This window comes from Callithrix jacchus, chromosome 2 (genome assembly GCF_049354715.1).
Source record: "Callithrix jacchus isolate 240 chromosome 2, calJac240_pri, whole genome shotgun sequence".
Lineage (NCBI taxonomy): Eukaryota > Metazoa > Chordata > Mammalia > Primates > Cebidae > Callithrix > Callithrix jacchus.
In genome coordinates, this window is record NC_133503.1 from 13,242,279 (window position 1) to 13,261,723 (window position 19,445).

At 55.6% G+C, this 19,445-nt stretch overlaps 1 protein-coding gene across 3 annotated transcripts; it reads left to right on the forward strand.

Moving 5' to 3' along the window:
• The first annotated feature begins 4,233 nt into the window (after nt 1-4,233).
• Nucleotides 4,234-18,702, forward strand: TSC22D4 (TSC22 domain family member 4). Of its 3 annotated transcripts, none has more exons than XM_035281268.2 (5): nt 4,234-4,636; nt 5,088-6,118; nt 8,929-9,095; nt 16,271-16,421; nt 16,803-17,465. In XM_035281268.2, exons 2-5 carry the CDS (start codon nt 5,357-5,359, stop codon nt 17,010-17,012), a joined length of 1,290 nt encoding a protein of 429 aa, XP_035137159.1. In that variant the 5' UTR covers nt 4,234-4,636; nt 5,088-5,356; the 3' UTR covers nt 17,013-17,465. The 3 variants fall into 3 exon arrangements, with proteins under 3 accessions (XP_035137159.1, XP_002806628.2, XP_078212560.1); XM_002806582.5 differs by having other exon boundaries at nt 16,373-16,421; XM_078356434.1 differs by lacking the exons at nt 16,271-16,421; nt 16,803-17,465 and adding an exon at nt 18,585-18,702.
• Nucleotides 18,703-19,445: the final 743 nt, after the last annotated feature.

The following is a 19,445-nucleotide window of genomic DNA, read 5'->3' on the forward strand; positions in this document are numbered from 1 at the left end:
GTCTGGGCTCAAAGTCATCCGCCCCGCGGCCCGGGTCCTCCTCCCATGACCTTTGACTCTCGACGCCGCTCGCAACGAGCAGGGTCGACCTCTGAGTGTGGCCAGCTCGGCCACCACCCTGGCACTGTCGCGGGGCCGGTGCGGGACGTGACCTTGACCTCCCTATCACTTTTCTTATCTCGCCTAGAAATAATTCTTTCCGAAATGCCTTGGGCGCACAGCTCTATGGCGGGGGTAAATTAGCGTAAATCAGCTTCGAGAAGACTTCAGTTTTATCCTCAACGGGCTGGAAAATGAACACAGCAAAGATAGGCACCGCCTGATCCCTGGAGCCTGGGAATGCTGCTTTCCATGGCAGCGTCTTTACAGACTTGCTGTGTGGCTTTAGAGAGATCGGCAACCTCTCTGAGAGACATTTTAGTCCAGGGATGTCCACTCTTTTGACTTCCCTAGGCCACATTGGACGAAGAATTTGTCTTGGGACACACATAAAATACACTAACACTGGCAGGGTGCGGTGGCTCACGCCTGTAATCTCAGCACTTTGGGAGGCCAAGGCTGGTGGATCACCTGAGGTCAGAAGTTTTGAGACTAGCCTGGCCAACGTGGCAAAACTCTGTCTCTACTAAAAATACAAAAAATAAGCTGGGCAAGGTGGTGCTCAGGAGGCTGAGGCAGGAGAATCGCTTGACCTGGGAGTGGAGGTTGCAGTGAGCTGAGAAAAGGCCACTGCACTCCAGCCTGAGTGAGAGAGTGAGACTGTCTCTGGAAAAAAAAAACACCAACACTAACACTGACGATAGCCGATGACCTTTAAACCGCAATCCCCCCGCCCCAACTCCTAACGGTTTTATTTTTTTGTTTTTTGTTTTGAGACCACGTTTCCCTCTTGTTGCCCAGTCTGGAGTGCAATGGCACGATTTTGACTCACCACAACCTCCGACTACAGGGTTCAAGTGATTCTCCTGCCTCAGCCTCCCAAGTAGCTGGGATTACAGTCATGTGCCACCATGCCTGGCTAATTTCGTATTTTTTTTTCTAGTAGAGACAGGGTTTCTCCATGTTGCTCAGGCTGGTCTCAAACTCCCGACCTCAGGTGATCTGCCCCTTTTGGCCTCCCAAAGTGCTGGAATTACAGGCATAAGCCACTGCACCCAGCCAAATTCCTGTTTTAAGAAAGTTTACGAATTTGTCCTGGGCCCCATGCTGCCTGTGTGGGTTGGATGAGCTGGCTTTAGTCCATTATTTGTTAGAAGGGGAGGGGTAGTAAAATAATACCAAAGTGCCTTGTAAATTGTAAAGGGTCCCACACATTAAAGGCTATTAAGAATGCTCCCAGGGGAGGGAAATATTAAAACACTTAAAACCCATTTCACATTTACACATTAGTATGATTAGTTTATATGTATAGGCCGGGCGTGGTGGCTCATGTCTGTAATCCCAGCACTTTGGCAGGCTGAGGCAGGCAGATCACTTGAGGTCAGGAGTTCAAGACCAGCCTGGCCAACATGGTGAGACCCCCCCCATCTCTACTAAAAATATAAAAATTAGCCCGGAGTGGTGGTGGGTGCCTGTAATCCCAGCTACTCGGGAGGTTGAAGCAGGAGAATTGCTTGATTCCGGGAGGCAGAGGTTTCAGTGAGCTGAAATCATACCACTGCACTCCAGCCTGGGTGACAGAGCAAGACTCCATCTCAAATAAAATAAAATATAAATTAAATAATAAAACTTTGCATGTATTCACTCAACAAACACTTCTGCAGAGATCAAAAATGTGCCAGGGACTTTAGACTCAGATACCAGTGCCTGAGGCAGAGAAGGAGACTGTCCAAATATCATTTTTGAATAGTTTGTAGCAAGTCAGCAAGAAGGTAGGAGGGTCTGGGGATGGAGGAACTAAGGCTGTGTTTTGTATGTTGCTAGAGGAGAAGAGGTTCTGTAAGGCACAGAGGGTGCACTCTGGAGGAGTAGGGGCAGGCAGGAGGCTGCTTTCCAGACCTCACTACTTGGGAGGCCCACAGACCTGCGCTATGGCAGCCATTGTTACTATGGCTTAAGGGAGAGAAATAGGAGTGGATGCTTTTGACAAAGAGATAAAGAATAAACACATAAAGCGGGTGGGTATTGCATTGTTTTATTTTTACCTAACCCTAAAGAGGGGTTAGAAATTTCCCTGAAGCCAGGTACCATGGTTTACACCTGTAATGTCAGCTCTTTGGGAGGCCTAGGTGGGAGAATCATTTGAGGCGAGGAGTTCAAGACCAGCCTGGGCAACATAGTAAGACCCTGTCTCTACAAAAACTAAAAAATTAACCAGGTGTGGTGGTATACACCTGGGTCCCAGCTACTAGGGAGGCAGAAGCAGGAGGATCACTTGAGGCCAGGAGTTCAGGACCACCCTGGGCAACATAGCAAGACCCCTATCTCTATAAAAAAAAAATTTACGCCTGTCATCCCAGTACTTTGGGAGGCCGAGGCGGGTGGATCACGAGGTCAAGAGATCGAGACCATCCTGGTCAACATGGTGAAACCCCATCTCTACTAAAAAAATACAGAAAATTAGCTGGTCATGGTGGCGCGTGCTTGTAATCCCAGCTACTTAGGAGGCTGAGGCAGAAGAATTGCCTGAACCCAGGAGGCGGAGGTTGCGGTGAGCCGAGATTGCACCATTGCAGTCCAGCCTGGCTAACAAGAGTGAAACTCCATCTCAAAAAAAAAAAAAAACCAAAAAAATTATAAGAAATGTAGCCAGGCATGGTAGTTTGTGTCTGTAGTCCCAGCTACTTGGGAGGCTGATGCAGGAGGATCAATTGAAGCCAGGAGTTTGAGACCATACTGGGGGACATAGTGACAGCCCCACCTCTACAAAAATTTAAAAATTAGCTGGGTGTGGTGGCATGCGTCTAAAGTCCTAGCCACTTGGGAGGCTGAGGCAGGAGTATGGCTTGAACCCAGGAGTTCCAGGCTGTGGTGAGCTTTAATCACACCACTGTGCTCCATCCTGGGCAACAGAGAGAGAGAGAGAGAGACCCTGTCTCTAATAAAAAGGAGGAGGGTGGGGGAGAGGGGAATAATATAATGTCCAGGATTTGATTTCAAATAGTCTAGCAAAATACAGCTGGCTCCCGAACAATGTCATTTCACTGAATGAAATGTCATCTCACTCTGTTGCCCAGGCTGGAGTGCATCTTGGCTCATGGCAGGCCCGACCTCCTGGGGTCATGAGATCCTCCTGCCTCAGCCTCCTGAGTAGTTGGGACTATATGTGTACATCACCACATTCAGTTAATTTTTTAAAAAATTTTTTGTAGAGATGGAGATCTGGCTATATTGTTCAGGCTGGTCTCAAACTCCTCGGCTCAAGAAATCCTCCTCCCTCAGCATTTGAGTAGCTGGAATTACCAGTGCACCTCCCCATGCCCAGCTAATTTTAAAAATTTTTTGTACAGACAGGGATCTCGCTACATTGCCCAGGCTGGTCTCGAACTCCTGGCCTCAAGCGAGCCTTCCACCTCAGCCTTTGAGTAGCTGGAATTATAGGTGCACCTCACCATGCCCAACTAATTCTTTTATTTTTTGTAGGGGCCGGGTCTTGCTATATTGTCCAAACAGGTCTCAAGCTATCCTCCTTCCTCGGCCTCCCAAACAAAGTGCAGGGATTGACAGGTGTGAGCCACAGTATTCGGCAATAATCCACTTTTAAAAATAAGGAATGAGGGGAATAATAGTACCTTCCTCATTTAGTTGCTGTGGAAAGGAAAGGAGAATGACGGTAATAGCCACAGCCGCCCCACAGCAGGAACTAGGCACTTCTGGGGGGGCACCCAGTACACCTCCAGGCCTGTGCCGTCCCTCTCTTTGGTGAGTCTCTAGGAGAGGGGCAACAATTGACTACAAGTAAGGGAATCCCTCGCCTCCCTGCAAGCTCCTCCCCTTTCTCCCCGAGCCCCGCCCTCTGCAGCCCCTCCCTGCAAGAGTGGTGCTGGGGCCCGGCAGGTGTGGGGTTAAGGGAGTCTGTTTGCGGCCCCCAGGAGCAGCAGCCTGAGCAGCGGCCGCAACAACTGCAACAGCAGCGGCTGTGGCAGGCCTGGCCCCTGGCCAGCTGGCGGGGAGCCCCAGGAGGGAGGGAGGGAGGAGGAAGGGGAGGAAGAGGGGAAGGAGGAGGAGGAGGAGAGGAGCAGTCAGCAGGCCCGAGGAGGCAGGACTTCCTGGTGTGGGGGTTGTCAACAGCTCAGAAAGAGAAAGACGGAGAGGCAGACCCAGGGGAGCCGAGGAGCGGAGACAAGGACCCAGCGGGGCCACGCGGGAGGAGACTCGGGACACCAACTCGCCGGCTGCCACCGGGAGCAGCGGGGGACTCCGCCGCCCCCTCCCACATCGTCTCCAGACCCTTGGTGCTTCAGAGGCCGCGCTTGGGCTCCTCGGAGGAGGCTCGGGTTCCTTCTTTTCGGAGAGCAAACTTTACACGGAGATGCCTCGCAGAATGAGCTGCGGCCCCCGAAGAGGACGGGGCAGCCTGTGATCGCCGCCTGCGAGTCCCGCCACTGCCCGGGGCCAGGAGGCCCCAGGGAACCGACAGCCCTACCTCTTAGGCGCCGGGACCCCCAGGCTCAGATCAGTGGCCGAGGCCCCAGAGGTAGGGCTTGTGGCTGGGCGGGGCGCAGAGGGGTAGCCTGGCAGGGCTTGACCCAAAGATGTGGGAGCTGGGGTGAGGGTGGGGGCTGGAGGCCTAGGAGAGGTCTCTCTCTGGGTGGCCGGGCCAGGCTGGGGAGCTGCTTCACCCCGGTTCTCCCAGGCCCTGGAGTCCGAGCTCCTGGGACAATGCAGGATCCCTGAGTCGGAATCCCAAGCGAGAAATGTTCAACTCTGGGACCCGTCTGCCTCTTCCTACCCTGAACGCCTTCTGGGATCCGGTCCCCTCTGCCCTGGTCTCTTGTCATCTCTTGCCTGCCTCTGGTTCTCTGACGGTTTCCTCTTCCCCCACTTTGCTCCCCGGAGAGGAAGCCCCGGAGGTGGCCTGCCCACTGGTTTCACACACACACACAGACACACACATAAACTCTCTCTCTCTCTCTGTCTTTTTCCAGTTTGCAAACTCAGCTCTGGAGTTCAGCAGCGACAGCAGCAGGAAAAACCTGCCCTTGCTCCCCCCTCCTGCCACCTCCACTCTCCTCCTCTCCCCTCACCCAGCAGGCACCCCCGGTTCCCGCCAGGCCCTCCTGCCATGTCGGACCCAGACGTCCCCAGGGGCCCGGATGCCCCCACCATGTGGCCCCCTTGTTCCAGGGGTGCCTGAGCCCCTTCAAGGAGCCCCAGCCTACCCCCAACCTTGGCCCAGCCCTGAGCCCCAGGGACCATGAGCGGGGGCAAGAAGAAGAGTAGTTTCCAAATCACCAGCGTGACCACGGACTACGAGGGCCCGGGGAGCCCAGCGGCTTCGGACCCCCCTGGCCCACTGCCCCCCACCGGGCCCCCACCCCGCCTGCCAAATGGGGAGCACAGCCCTGATCCGGGGGGCAAGGGCACCCCCCGTAATGGCTCTCCCCCACCTGGGGCCCCCTCCTCCCGTTTCCGGGTGGTGAAGCTGCCCCACGGCCTGGGAGAGCCTTATCGCCGAGGTCGCTGGACTTGTGTGGATGTTTATGAGCGAGACCTGGAGCCCCACAGCTTTGGCCGCCTCCTGGAGGGAATTCGAGGGACATCAGCGGGCGCTGGGGGCAGATCTTTGGATTCCAGGTTGGAGCTGGCCAGCCTCGGCCTGGGCACCCCCACCCCACAGTCAGGCCTGTCTCAGGGCCCCACCTCCTGGCTCCGTCCACCGCCGACCTCTCCCGGACCTCAGGCCCGCTCCTTCACTGGGGGGCTGGGCCAGCTGGTGGTGCCCGGAAAAGCCAAGGCAGAGACACCCCCACTGTCGGCTTCCCCGCCTCAGCAGCGCCCCCCAGAGCCTGGGACTGGGGAGAGCGGGGGCACATCTCGGGCTGCCACACCCCTGCCCTCCCTGAGGGTGGAAGCAGAGGCTGGGGGCTCCGGGTCCAGGACCCCTCCACTGTCCCGGAGGAAGGCTGTAGACATGCGGCTGCGGATGGAGTTGGGTGCTCCAGAGGAGATGGGGCAGGTAAGACCTGGGTTCTAGGGCTCGCCCATCTCAGCCCTGGCCTGACCTTCATGTTGGGCCTCCCTACCTCTGCCTCCCTCCCCCTCCTCCCCCCTCCTATCCCTTCTCCTCCTCCTCCTCCACCTCCTCCTCTTCCATCACCTGTCTATCAGATCAGACAGCCCCTTCTCTGTGCCTGCCAAGTCACTCTCAAGCCCCTTCCTTGGTTTTCTGCCTCAGCCTCCTTCCTGTTTTTTGCACCCTTTCTCTTTCTCTCTGGCCTCTGATTCTGTCTTGGTTTTCACGTGGCCTGGCATATGTGGCCTCCTCACCTGGCCTTCTTCTGTCTTGGTCTCAGCTCCTCTGGCTCTAGGTGATGAGGGTGGAGGCCCCAGCTGGGTAGCTGGGTCCCTGGGGTAGGAGCTGCCAGGATTTGGGGAGGAATGGTAAAAGGTAGGCCTTGTATGCTGCCAGTCTCTTTCCACTGCAGCCCCATCCTGAATGTGGGGTCTTTCTTTTCCCCCAGCCACCCATCGCAGTCCCACTTCTAGCTTTGCTGCAAGCCAAGTGTCATGGAGAAATTGGGTGGGGGGAACACCTCCCTGGGATGGGGAAGGGGCTTGCTGGTTGATCCTTTTCACTCCCCAGTTGTCTGGCTCAACTCCCTCCAGGCAAGAAGAACTTGAGGAGGAATGCAGTCCCCGTACTGTTTCTCCTTCCTGTCTCCAAAAGAGGAACAAGTCTGGGCTGGGGGTGGGGGGCAGGATGCCTGGGTCCCCAGGGTGGGGGCGAGAAGCCAGAGACATGGGGATTGAATACTTCTGTCCTGCGGGAGAAAATAACACCTCGGAGGGCTGGGGAAAGGCAGGGAGTGTGAGGATGCGAACTCTTTCCCCTTCCTGGCCTTGGGCACAAACCACAGTATAAAAATAACCTGGGACTGGATGTCTGGGTCCTGTCAGGACCAGTCAGGACTGGCTCCCCCCCACCCCTCCTGGCCTCAAGTTCACATCTCTCATGATGCACCCCCCTTCCTTCCCCCACTCTTCTTGAACTCTTGCATTCAACGCCCACCCCGGGGGAGAAGATGCTGTTTCTCTTATTGGTCCCTGTCCTTAGGCTCTTCCAAAGCAAACCCCCTTGGCCGCCAGCCTCCCTGCTCTCTGTCCTTAAGTCCGGCCTGAGCTTTTCTTGGGGCCACAGACCCTGCCTCTCTCTCTCCAGTGCCCACTACCCCCCAGCCTTCCCCCACCTCCTGACAGTCTTCTGTTTGCATGCATCTGTTTTGCTATTTCCTTGCCCAAAAGTCTGTCTCTGTTCCACATCCCCTCATGCCTCTTCTCCCTCTTAAGAGAGGGGAGTGGTGGAGAAGGGCCAGCGGGCACCACCTGGGCCCCCTTCCTCTGTCTGCCCCTCTAACCACCCTGGACTCTCTGTTCTTGGCTTTTCCGAGAAGCTGGGGCCTCCCGGGGCCTCACAGAGGCGTCTTGTCATGTTCCTGTCGCCCCCGCCCTTTTTTGCTGCCGCCCCCAGCGCCTGTTGGGCTATTCGGGTCCACGCCCAGGCTCCGCCTCCCCCCAGCTCCACAACCAGCCCCCACAACCCCAGGGCAGAGCGCAGGAGCAGAATTCCACCTGAGTCGGAGAAGTTTGAGAGGGGAGGTGAGAGTGGGGGGTGGGTAAGGGGATGGAGGAGCAGTTTCTGAGGATCCATTCATTCTACAAATAGCTACTGAGCAAACTGACCTTCCAGCAGGGGAGAGACACAATAAATACTTTAATTTCAGATAATGTTAGGTGCTATAAAAAAAATGAAACAGTTCAGTGGACCAGTGAATGATGAGGAAATGCCTCTTTGAGGTAACATTGGAGTCATTTGAAGAGGGCAGCCTGGGCGCGGTGGTTCACGCCTGTAATCCCAGCACTTTGAGAGGCTGAGGCAGGCAGATCACTTGAGGTCAGGAGTTCAAGACCAAACATGGTGAAACCTGTCTTTACTAAAAATAAAAAAATTAGCCAGATGTGGTGGTGGGTGCTTGTAGTTCCAGCTACTCGGGAGACTGAGGCGGGAGAATCACTTTATCCCGGAAGGCAGAGGTTGCAGTGAGCCGAGATCATGTCAGTGTATTCCAGCTTGGGTGATAGAGTGAGACTCCATCTCAAAAAAAAAAAAAAAGAAGTTGGACAGGCTGGGAGTGAAGGCTTATTCTCCCAGCCCTTTGGGAGGCCGAGGCAGGAGGATCACTTGAGCCCAGGAGTTTGAGACCAGCCGGAACAACATACTGAGACCCTGTCTTTTCAGAAAATAAAAAATTAGCCAGGCATGATGGTGCACGCCTATAGTCCCAGCTACTCAGGAGGCTGAGGCTGGAGGATTGCTTAAGGGCAGGAATTCGAGGGTGAAGGGAGCCATGATCATGCCACTATACTCCAGCCTGGGTGGCAGAGTGAGACTCTATCTCAAAAAAAACAACAGAAGGCAGACACTCTGAGTAGTCTCTGATTAGGGGTCCCGTGCTTGGGGAAGCAGGGGCATTGGGTCTCTTCTCAGTTCTTCCACCAGTCCCCGCCTCTTCCCACCTGGGAGACCCTCTCTAATATCCCATACGTCACTGCCCCCATGCCTCAGGTTGACGCATTTCTGGCTTCTCGTACCTCCCTAATGCCTTTCCCAGAGCTGGAGCTGGAGGAGGGAAGGGTGGTGGGGACACGAGTCCTGGGTCCCCCAAAGAGAGTGGGGAGGTGGAGAGGGATGAAGGCTAGTAGGCAAGTTGTAAGGTGGCCAGTTCCTTTCTCTTCTCCCTTCATGTGTTCCTACCTCTTTGCCTCCAGGTGTTCCCACTCGACTCTCGCCCCAGCTCCCCTGCCTTCTACTTCGCTTCGGATGCCAGCCTGGCTCACAAATCTCCAGACCCCTTTGGAGCAGTAGCAGCTCAGAAATTCAGCCTGGCCCACTCCATGTTAGCCATCAGTGGTCACCTAGACAGCGATGACGATAGGTAGGTGGGCCTCGTGGGGTGGCGGGGCGTGGGGTTCAGGCTCTCCACCCAGCACCTGGGGTAGCTATAAGAAGCTGCCTGGGAGGCGTCCTTCCCCCAGGTTGAACTTGGAGAGGATCTTTTAGACAGAGAAACCTGGCCTGGGCATAACCACTGCGCACAGTTGATTTCGGACGCACTCCCTCTCTGTGAAGAGGGCTGGGTGGGACTCCCTGGCTCGGAACTGTCAGGTCACAGCCTCTTTTAGAGTTTGAAGGGAGTCATTGTTGTCAAATTCCAGAGCTCTTGCAGATTTAGAGATCATCTGGCCAACCCCAGGAACCCACTGGCAAATGCATGCTGGAGACAGAATAGGGAATCAGGCCAGGGCTTGGTGGCTCCCGCCTGTAATCGCAGCACTTTGGGCGGCCCAGGCAGGAGAAATGCTTGAGGCCAGGAGTTCAAGACCAAGCCCTGGCAACATAGCGAGATCTCATCTCTAAAAAGAAAAAGAAAGAAGAAAAACATATATTTATGAGAAGTAGGCTGGGCACAGTGGCTCATGCCTGTAATCCCAGCACTTTAGGAGGCCGAGGTAGGCAGATCACCTGAGGTCAGTAGTTTAAGACCAGCCTGGCTGACATGAAAATACAAAAATAGAGTGAAACCCTGTCTGTACTGAAAATACAGAAATTAGCCAGGCGTGGTGGTGTATGCCTGTAATCCCAGCTACTCGGAGAGACTGAGGCAGGAGAATCACTTGAACCCAGGAGGCAGAGGCTGCAGTGAGCTGAGATCACAGCACTGTACTCCAGTCTGGGTGACAAAGCGAGGTTCCACCTCAAAAAAAAAAAAAAAAAAAAAAAGGCCAGGTATAGTGGCTCACACCTGTAATCCCAGAACTTTGAGAGGCCAAGGTGGGCAGATCGCAAGGTCAGGAGTTCAAGACCAGGCTGGCCAACATGGTGAAATCCTGTCTCTACTAAAAAATACAAAAATTAGCTGGGCATGGTGGCTCATGCCTATAATCCCAGCTACTTGGGAGGCTGAGGCAGAATTGCTTGAACCAGAACCTGAAAGGCAGAGGTTGCAGTGAGCTGAGATCATGCCACTGCACTCCAGCCTGGGCTACAGAGCGAGATTCCATCTCAAAAAAAAAAAAGGTGAAAAAGAATGGGAATTAGTTTCCTCCCAGTTCCATCTCCCTCTTCCTCTCCCAATAAGGGACTGTGACATCCTGATAGCCCACAGGGTCAACTTTAGGATCCTAGGATTTCTAGAACCAAGAAAGCCACTCCCTAAGATTGGGCCAGCAAGGAACAGAGTCAGCTAAGAATGGGCAAAGGGACAGGGGCGGCACAGCAGAGAGTGACTTTCTGGGGTTCATCCTTTAGAAGACAGTGCTCTGTTGGTTGGGTTTCCAGGGCCAGGTGTCACCGTTCCTAAGAAAGCCAGCAAGCTGAAAAGGGAGGCCCAGAATTGTTGAGTCAGAGATAGCCAGAGGCTGCCTGCCTCTGGCCAGGGACTGATAGGAACTTGGCAGAAGGGGTGGGGAGTCACCGCTTTTCTTTTGGAGGGAGGAGTGGGACTTCCCCTGGGAGGCGTTCAAGGGGCGGGACTTCCTGCTTGGAAGGAAATTGGGGGTGGGGCTTCGAGAGTGGGTGAGTGGGTGCCTGCGGGACCCGTTCCAGATGGGAGTTGCTCCTTCCTGTCTTCCCCAAATCGGGGGCTGCTCTCAGGGATCAGGGACTCAAGCCCACCACTGACAGAGTCTTGGGGCCTTGGGGAGGATAGAGACCTGGCAGAAGGGGTGGCCTCGAGCCGGTGGGATGGAGGGCAAGGGTGCCAGTGCTGGGCAGGGCTGGGCAGGGCAGGGTGGATTCTGCCCGTTCCCGCTCTCAGGAATGTGCGAGGTGTGAGGTCGGCCGGGAGAGTCATCTGCCCCCATCACTGCTATTCTCAGCATTTCCCGCCCTCTCTCCCTCCCACTTGGGAGGTTCCCTGGCAAGAGGACTCCCCATCCCTCCCCCACCCCATTGAGTTCACAGCCCAGCCTCCTGCTGTCTCTGTCTTAGAGGGTTCCACCTCCTGAGGCCTCCATCTTTCCGCTGTCCCTCCCTCCCTACCTCCTTCTGTCCCACCCCCTCCCTGCATACCCCAGTCTGACCGGTCCGGCTCCCAGCCTCCACTTCACCCTGCTGTGCTCTAAGGCTCTTGGGGATCTGTCCCAGCCCAGCCCCTCCAGCCCCACCCTGCTGGGCCAGCGGGTTTGGGTTGGGCCACCCCCTGCCCCCTAGGAATGGGGCGTGTAGATCCCACCTCTCCTGTCTGGTGTGTGCAGAGCTGGCAAGACAAGGCCCCAGTGGCCTGGGATCTCCCTCTCGAGAGGGAAGGTGGGTTGAAATGTTCAGTGCCTGGATTGCAGGGAGGGAGTTGAGGATGCCTGACCAGTCCCTGAATCTGGGGAGGGCATACAGAGGGTGCAGGTGAATCTGGGGAGGGCGTACAGAGGGTGCAGGTGAATCTGGGGAGGGCGTACAGAGGGTGCAGGTGAATCTGGGGAGGGCGTACAGAGGGTGCAGGTGAATCTGGGGAGGGCGTACAGAGGGTGCAGGTGAATCTGGAATGCTCACGTCCCAGGGCTGGAAATTTTTTTTTTAAATTTAATTAATTAATTTTTTTTAATAAAGACGGGGTTTCACCATGTTGGTCAGGCTGGTCTTGAACTCTCTACCTCAGGTGATCCGCCTGCCTTGGCCTCCAAAGTGCTTGGATTATAGGCATGAGCCACTACGTCCAGCCATGGCTGGAAATCTTTATCCCCTTGTGGCAGGTGGGAGGTAGTTGGTTAAGTTGTGAAGAAGTGGATGGAAGGAATGGGGGTGGGGGTGGTGGCCGGCCTGGGGATCCAGGGATTATAGGGAATGGATCCCAGGGACTTAGGAAAGAAAAGGTACATTTATTTATCCAGTGCCTCCCTTGGATCCAGTCCTCCCTTATCTCTTGTAATCCTAAAAGCAGTTCCATTCTCCCACTTGCCAGATGAAGTATCTGAGACACAGAGAAGGAGGTTTTTTGGGTGTTTTTTTTTGTTTTTTTTTTTTTGAGGTGGAGTTTTGCTCTATTGCCCAGGCTGGAGTGCAGTGGCATGATCTTGGCTCACTGCAACCCCCACCTCCCAGGTTTAAGCGATTCTCCTGCCTCAGCCTCCCGAGTAGCTAGACCACAGATGTGTGCCACCACGCCTGGCTAATTTTTGTATTTTTAGTAGAAATGAGGTTTCACCATGTTAGCCAGGTTGGTCTCGAACTCCTGACCTCAGGTGATCCACCCACCTGCCCCCCAAAGTACTGGGATTACATGCATGAGCCACCGAGCTGGCCAGGAGGGTTTTAGAAACTTGCCCAAGGCCACCCAGCTAGTTTAAGTGGCTGGACTGCAACTGGAGCCTGGGTCCGACCCCAAAGCCACACTTTCTCCACTGTCCTACCAGGATACCTGTGTCCCAAGCAAGGAGGTGCTGGCAATGGTCTGCAATGTCTTTTCTCTCTCCAACTGTCAGGGACAGCTCTCCCAGGCTAGGCAGGGAGCCAGCCCCCTTTTCCCCCTCTCTGACCTTTTCAGCCCTGCCCCAAAGACACCACAGATCCGGGAGGGAGTAGAGACTGGGCAGCCGGATGCCACTTTCTTGGCCCCAGGCCTAGGCCCTGGGGGCTCCCCCGAACACATTGGAGGGTGCACAGGGCTGGCCCCTGTCTGCAAGATCCCAGGCTCCCCATTTCTCCCAGGTGTCCTGCGTTTTCTTCTCATCTTCATGTTGAGACTGTTTTATTTGACCTTCAAAGAGGAAGACCAGTTCCTAGGGCTGTCCCGGCCCCAGAATCAAGAGTCCTGCAGGGCTAAGTCTCCAACTGTGCATGTCATGCTCTGCACAACTCCAGGGGGTGCCACTCATATTTGAAGTCACAGTAGATGCTTGAAGTCACATTTTTCTGGAAGACAGCATTAAGGGTCTCGAAGAAGGGGACATTTTCTAATCCACACAAACTTGCTTTTGGGGCTTGCGGGTTGATCGTGTCTCAGCAACTCTTCCTTTCCTCCCTGGGACCCTGCCAAAGAATTCTAGCACAGTGCCCATGACCCCGCACTCAGGGGTCCTCAAGGGGAGGGCCTGGGTTGTCAGAGTTCTGGTCCCTTGAAGTGGGCATTAGAATGTCCCACTGGAAAGTGCCGTCAGAAACTCTCAGGTGCTAGACAAATGGGAGACAGTCACCTGACGGCCGACAAATGTTTACTTTTGTATTATTCCTTTATCTCTGGCGAGAATGAAAAACTTACTTGACATCTTTACCCCTGAGTCTCCGCCAAGCAGGGCCTGTGTTCCTGTATCTGTGTATCCACCCCTTTGGTCTCTGTGAGTTTGTTTATGGAGTGGGGAGAATTGGATTTTTTGTGGTGGCTCTGTCTCCACCCAGGTGTTGCTGGTTGAAATAGCTCAAGCCAGGTGCAGTGGTTCACATTTGTAATCCCAGCACTTTAGGAGGCCGAGGGGGGCAAATCACCTGAGGTCAGCAGAGACCAGCCTGACCAACATAGAAAAACCCCATCTCTACTGAAAATACAAAATTAGCCAGGCATGGTGGCACGTGCCTGTAATCCCAGCTACTTGGGAGGCCGAGGCAGGAGAATCGATTGAACCCCTGGAGGTGGAGGTTGCTGTGAGCCAAGATTGCACCCCTGCACTTCAGCCTGGGCAACAAGAGTGAAAAACTCCGTCTCAAAAAAAAAAACAAAACAAGCCAAGAAATAGCTCAAAAATTACTTTGACCCTCCAGCTGGCTGACCCACCCCACCCTCTTCAACTCTCCGCTCCCCGCCCAGCCCTCACCCCGCCCCAGAAATCCCAGGTGCCCTTCCCCCACCCACCCCATCCTGCTCTCTCAGGCCTAGTCACCCACCTTAGTTGTTCCACCTGTCAACACCTTCTGCACCCAGAGCTTGGATGAGAAATGGAAAATTCCCAACTCCCTCGTGCTCCCTTCCTGGCTACAGGACCTCATCTAGGGGTTACCTTGCATTGAGTGCTGATCACCCCCCACGGGGGAAGCAAGTCTGACAGCCAGGAGGGAGGGCTTACAGGGGAGCCCAGGGATGTGGGCTGCAGCGCTTTAGCCCCCTCCCCCCCCCTACTCTGAGAGAGACTGGAGGGCAGGACTGGGGATCCCGACACAGCACCAGGGTGCAGGGTTGCAGGGGTACAAGGGTGGGTTGGGAGCCTCAGGGAGAGAGCCTGGGGCCTAAGTGGTGGGAGAGGGTGCCTTGGAGGATGAGGCTGGGCATAGGAGCCTGTACAGGTCCTGGACGGTGAGAATGGAGCTTGAGAGCGCCAGATTATGGGACCAAGAGCCTCGTGTCCTGGAGCCCAGCCCTGGGGGCTGTTGAGCCAGGCCTGAGTCTCCCTCTGGTGGCCACTTCCCAGACTGCAGCTAGACCCTCTCTAGCTCCCTGTCGCCTGGGACTCCCAGCTCTCTTCTAAACCCTGTTTGTTGCTCCTCTTCCCAAAGTCCCCGCTCCAAGCTCACCTCCCTTCCCGTCCTCAAGCCCTCTCTTCCTCTGAGATACCAGACCCAAGTCCCAGGCATGTAGGCTTTTTTTTTTTTGAGACGGAGTTTCACTCTTATTGCCCAGGCTGGAGTGTGGTGGTGCAATCTTGGCTCACTGCAACCTCTGCCTCCTGGGTTCAAGCGATTCTCCTGCCTCAGCCTCTGGAGTAGCTGGGACTTACAAGCACCCGCCACCATGCCTGGCTAATTTTTTGTATTTTTAGTAGAGACAGCATTTCACTGTGTTGGCCAGGCTGGTCTCGAACTCCTGACCTCAGGTGATCCACCCACCTTGGCCTCCCAAAGTGCTGGGATTACAGGTGTGAGCCACCTTGCCCGGACTTTTTTTTTTAGACAGGGTCTTGCCCTATCTCCCAGGCTGGAGTGCAGTGGCACAATCTTGGCTCACTGCAACCTCCACTTCCTGGGTTCAAGCGATTCTCCTGCCTCAGTCTCCCCAGTAGCTGGGATTACTGGTGCCCTCTACCATGCCCGCCTGATTTTTGTATTTTTAGTAGAGACGAGGTTTCACCATGTTGGCCAGGCTGGTCTTGGACTGCTGACCTCAAGTGATCTGCCCACCTTGGCCTCCCAAAATACTGAGATTACAGACATGAGCCACTGTGCCCAGCCTTTAGGCTGTTTGTCTTACAGGGCTCTGGGCTCAGTTTCTGTTGCCATGGTAAACTTTCCCATTTTTTGTATTCTCTGTGGGAAGTCAAGGACCTTCTGGCCAGGTCCCAGGGGTCACCCATGATGTGAGCCCTGTGGTGTTTTCTGGTGAGAGAGCACTCACAATCTATGGAAGACCATGAGCACATCAGAATGCCCCCCACCCCAGCCACCTCCACCCTCTTTCCCGAGGCCTTGAGGGACAGAGGGGACAGGATGGGGTGAGAGGTGGAGAGGGGCCTCCAAGGGCCAGGCCCTTCCTCACCCGTCACCCCCTTCACTCCCCTTTCAGACCCAGGCTTCTGCCCCAAGCCCCTCCCTGGGCCCGGCCACCAGCTGACTTCCTCAGTCAGCCCCCTCCCCTCTACTCTGGGATCAGTGCCAGGGTGAGAAGGGGACACTGGCACTGACCATGTCTGGGAATTCCCGCCCACTGAGGAGCTGAAGGGAGGGGGTTCCCCGTGTCCCCAAGGAGCCAATAGCAGCCAGGCCTTGCCCTGGGGTGGTGGTGTATATCTTTCAGGCCAGCACCCCCAAGGCACTGTCTCCTCTCTGCCTGCCTGGCACCAGCTAGATCCCACTCTGCCCGGGGGGCTCTGAGCCCCCCAGGCATTCCCTTCACTGCATCCCTCTCTGTTGGGGGTGGGTGTCCAAGGACGCTTTTCCCTTGGGCATGGCCCAGCCAGGGGTCTCTGTCAAGTCCCTGGTGTCATCTTATGAGACCCGAGTCGGGGGGATGGCTCCGGGGCCGCCCAGAAAAAGGGGCTGTGTCTCTTCCCCTTGCTCTCCCCGGGGTGCGTCTCCCATCCGAGGAACATCTGGGCCTCCGCCTCACCGGGGCCTGGGGGGCCCTGGGCAGCGGCCCTCGGCCCGCAGGGGGATGGACAAAACCCTCCTCTCCCTCATTCTCTACTGTCACAGGTACAGGGGGATGTGGGTGGGAGGCTGTGGTCCAAGAAGCCAGCACCTGGGAAGGCTCCTCCTCTCCTCCTCTCCTCCCCTCACCTTCCTGTGTCTCTCCAGTGGCTCCGGAAGCCTGGTTGGCATTGACAACAAAATCGAGCAAGCCATGGTAAGAGAAGCCATCTTGGTCCCAGGAGGTCCCAGTCCCCTTAAGCCGTCCCCCTGCCCCAGCCCTTTTCTTTTCCTCACCAGGGAGCAGGAACTCCCAGCTCCTCCATCCCTCTCCCTGCTGGGCTCTGGGCATCCTCCACCATCTCCTGCTGCCACCTCCACCCTTGACTTTGCCCGGCCTCTGGTCAGGCTGCTGGTCCCCATCTCTGTCTTTGAGCCCTGACTCTGTTTCCATCCCTTGTCCTTGTCCCCTGTCCCTTTGCTACTTTGTCCCTCATTCTCTGGGCGCTGGGGACTCTCTCCCACCCCGGCCCTTGAGGCTCTGAGCAGGGGATGAGTCACCCACCCGTTGACCCCATGCCTGTTCCGGGGTCCCCAGGACTTGGTGAAGTCCCACCTCATGTTTGCGGTCCGGGAGGAGGTGGAGGTGCTGAAGGAGCAGATCCGGGACCTGGCGGAGCGGAACGCCGCGCTGGAGCAGGAGAATGGGCTGCTGCGAGCCCTGGCCAGCCCGGAGCAGCTGGCTCAGCTGCCCTCCTCGGGGGTCCCGCGGCTTGGGCACCCCGCGCCCAATGGGCCCTCCGTCTGAGCCTCCCTTCCCTTACAATGTGCCTTTGGGGCTGCCCGGCCTTGCGCCAGCCGCCTGCCCCCTCTTCCTATGCAGCTTTAATGTCCCCGTGTCCCCAGGGTGGGAGTTCAAGGCTCAGCATTGGCCTGGTCCACCCCCCCCCCCGCCCCTGCCCCTGCCCCATCTCCTCATCGTCCCCAGCCTTGATGGAGGAGGGAGGGCTTTAGGATGGGGTATCAGAGGGACCCCCCACTGTGAGGGAACCCAGCCCCCACCCTCCCTCATGGGACCCCCAGCAGTAGACAGCCTGGGGGAGTAGGAGGCTCTCTGGCAGACATCCCACCCCCACCTTTTTTCCTTGAGGTGCCCCTCTCCTCTGCCCAGGGGAGGGAGCGTGGACAGTATCTGGAAGTTCTGGGATTCAGGTTGTTATTAAAGTAATAATAATAATTAAAAACTCTGAAGAAACTTGAATTTGGAGGTTGACATCTCGTTCTTCGCTTGTGTCCAGACTTGGGGGTCCAGCCTGCCGCTTCATGCTCCCCTGAGATCTTTTCTTTTGCAGACTGGGGAAGTTTAAAGTGTGGGAGACGAGGGGTCGAGACAGAGGCCAGAGAAGGGAGCCAGTGGTTCGGGTCCTGGGAAGGGGCAGGCGAAGATTGGGGATGGGGGGGCGTCTGCCCACGTGCTGGGGGGGCAGCTGGGAAACAATGAGGCCTTTGGTGGTTGCCCAAGATCCACCCCCCAGCTTCCCAGTGTGTCCCCTCTGCGGGCTGGATCTGGGTGGCTGTTTGGGGGCGGGGCAGGTGGTCCTGAATGGGCCCCTTGTCTCGGGGCTGGGTGTGGGCCAGGCTCCCCGGGCACACGGTGCCCTTGCCAGGCCTGGCCGGCCGCCGCGGCTCCCACCCCCGGCCGGCTGAGGACAGGCCCTGTGGGTGAGCTGGCCCCTCCCTGACAGCCTGGGCTCCGGTCCCAGGCGAGTCAGCAGCGTTGGAGAAGGACCCCATCTAGCGGGGAAGAGGGAAGAGCTGCAGCCAAAGCCCCAGGAGGGCCCTGGGAGCAGCGGAAGGGGCCCCGGCTAGAAGGAAGCTGTGAAGCCAGGTCCTTGGAGACTGACCTGCCTTGGAGTCCCTGACTCCCCGCCTCCTTAGTTTCCCTAGGTTCATAACTTTGGGCAACTTCTTTGGTTTTTCTTTTTTTTTAAATTTCTTCTTTCTTTTTTTGAGACGGGGTCTTGCTCTGTTGCCCAGAGTGCTGCGGCACAATCACAGCCCCCTGCAGCCTCCATCTCCCTGGCTCTAGTGATCCTCCTGCCTTGGCCTCCCTGAACTATAGGTGCGCATCACCACATTCAGCTAATTTTCTTTATTTTTGTAGAGATGGGGTCTTGCTTTGTTGCCCAGGCTGGAGTGCGATGATGTGATCATATATTACTGTAGTCTTCAACTCCTGGGCTCAAGTGATCCTCCCACTTCAGCCTCCCAAGTAGCTGAGACTACAGGCATGTGCCACTACACCCAGCTATATGTTTGTATGTAGGTATGTATATATTTGTTTATTTATTTGAGATGGTGTTTCGCTTTTGTCACCCAGGCTGGAGTGCGGTGGCGAGATCTCATTTCATTGCAACCTCTGCCTCCCAGGTTCAAGTGATTTTCATGCCTCAGCCTCCTGAGTAGCTGGGACTACACATGTCTGCTACCACGCCCAGGTAATTATTTTTTTCTTTTTTCTTTTTAGATGGAGTCTTGCTCTGACTCTCAGGCTAGAGTTCAGTGACACAATCTTGGCTCACTGTAACCTCCGCCTCCCAAGTTGAAGCAATTCTCCTGCCTCAGCCTCCCAAGTAGCCACCACAGGATTACAGGCACCTGCCACCACACCCGGCTAATTTTTGTATTTTTAGTAGAGGCGGGGGTTTCACCATCTTGGCCAGGCTGGTCTTGAACTCTTGACCTCGTGATACACCCACCTCTGCCTCTCAAAGTGCTGGGATTAGAGGTATGAGCCACCGCACCCCGCCTTTTTTTGTTGTACTTTTAGTAGAGATGGGATTTTGCCGTGTTAGCCAGGCTGGTCTTGAACTTCTGAACTCAAGTGATCTGCCCACCTCAGCCTCCTAAAGTACTGAGATTACAGACATGAGCCACCGCGCCCAGCCTAAATATTTTTGTAGAAGCAATCTTGCTATATTGCCCAGGCTGATCTCAAACTCCTGGTTTCCAGTAATTCGCCCACCTTGGCATCCCGAAGTTCTGGGATTACAGGTGTGAGCTACCACACTTAGCCTCCTTAAGTTTTTTCCCTCCCTCCCTCCCTCCCTTCCTTCCTTCCTTCTTTTTATTTTTTCCTTCTTTTTCTCTCTCTCTCTTCCTTTCCCTCCTTCCTTCCTCTCTCTCTTCCTCCCTTCTTCCCTTTTTTTCTTTCTTTCTTCCTTTTTCTCCCCTCCCTTTC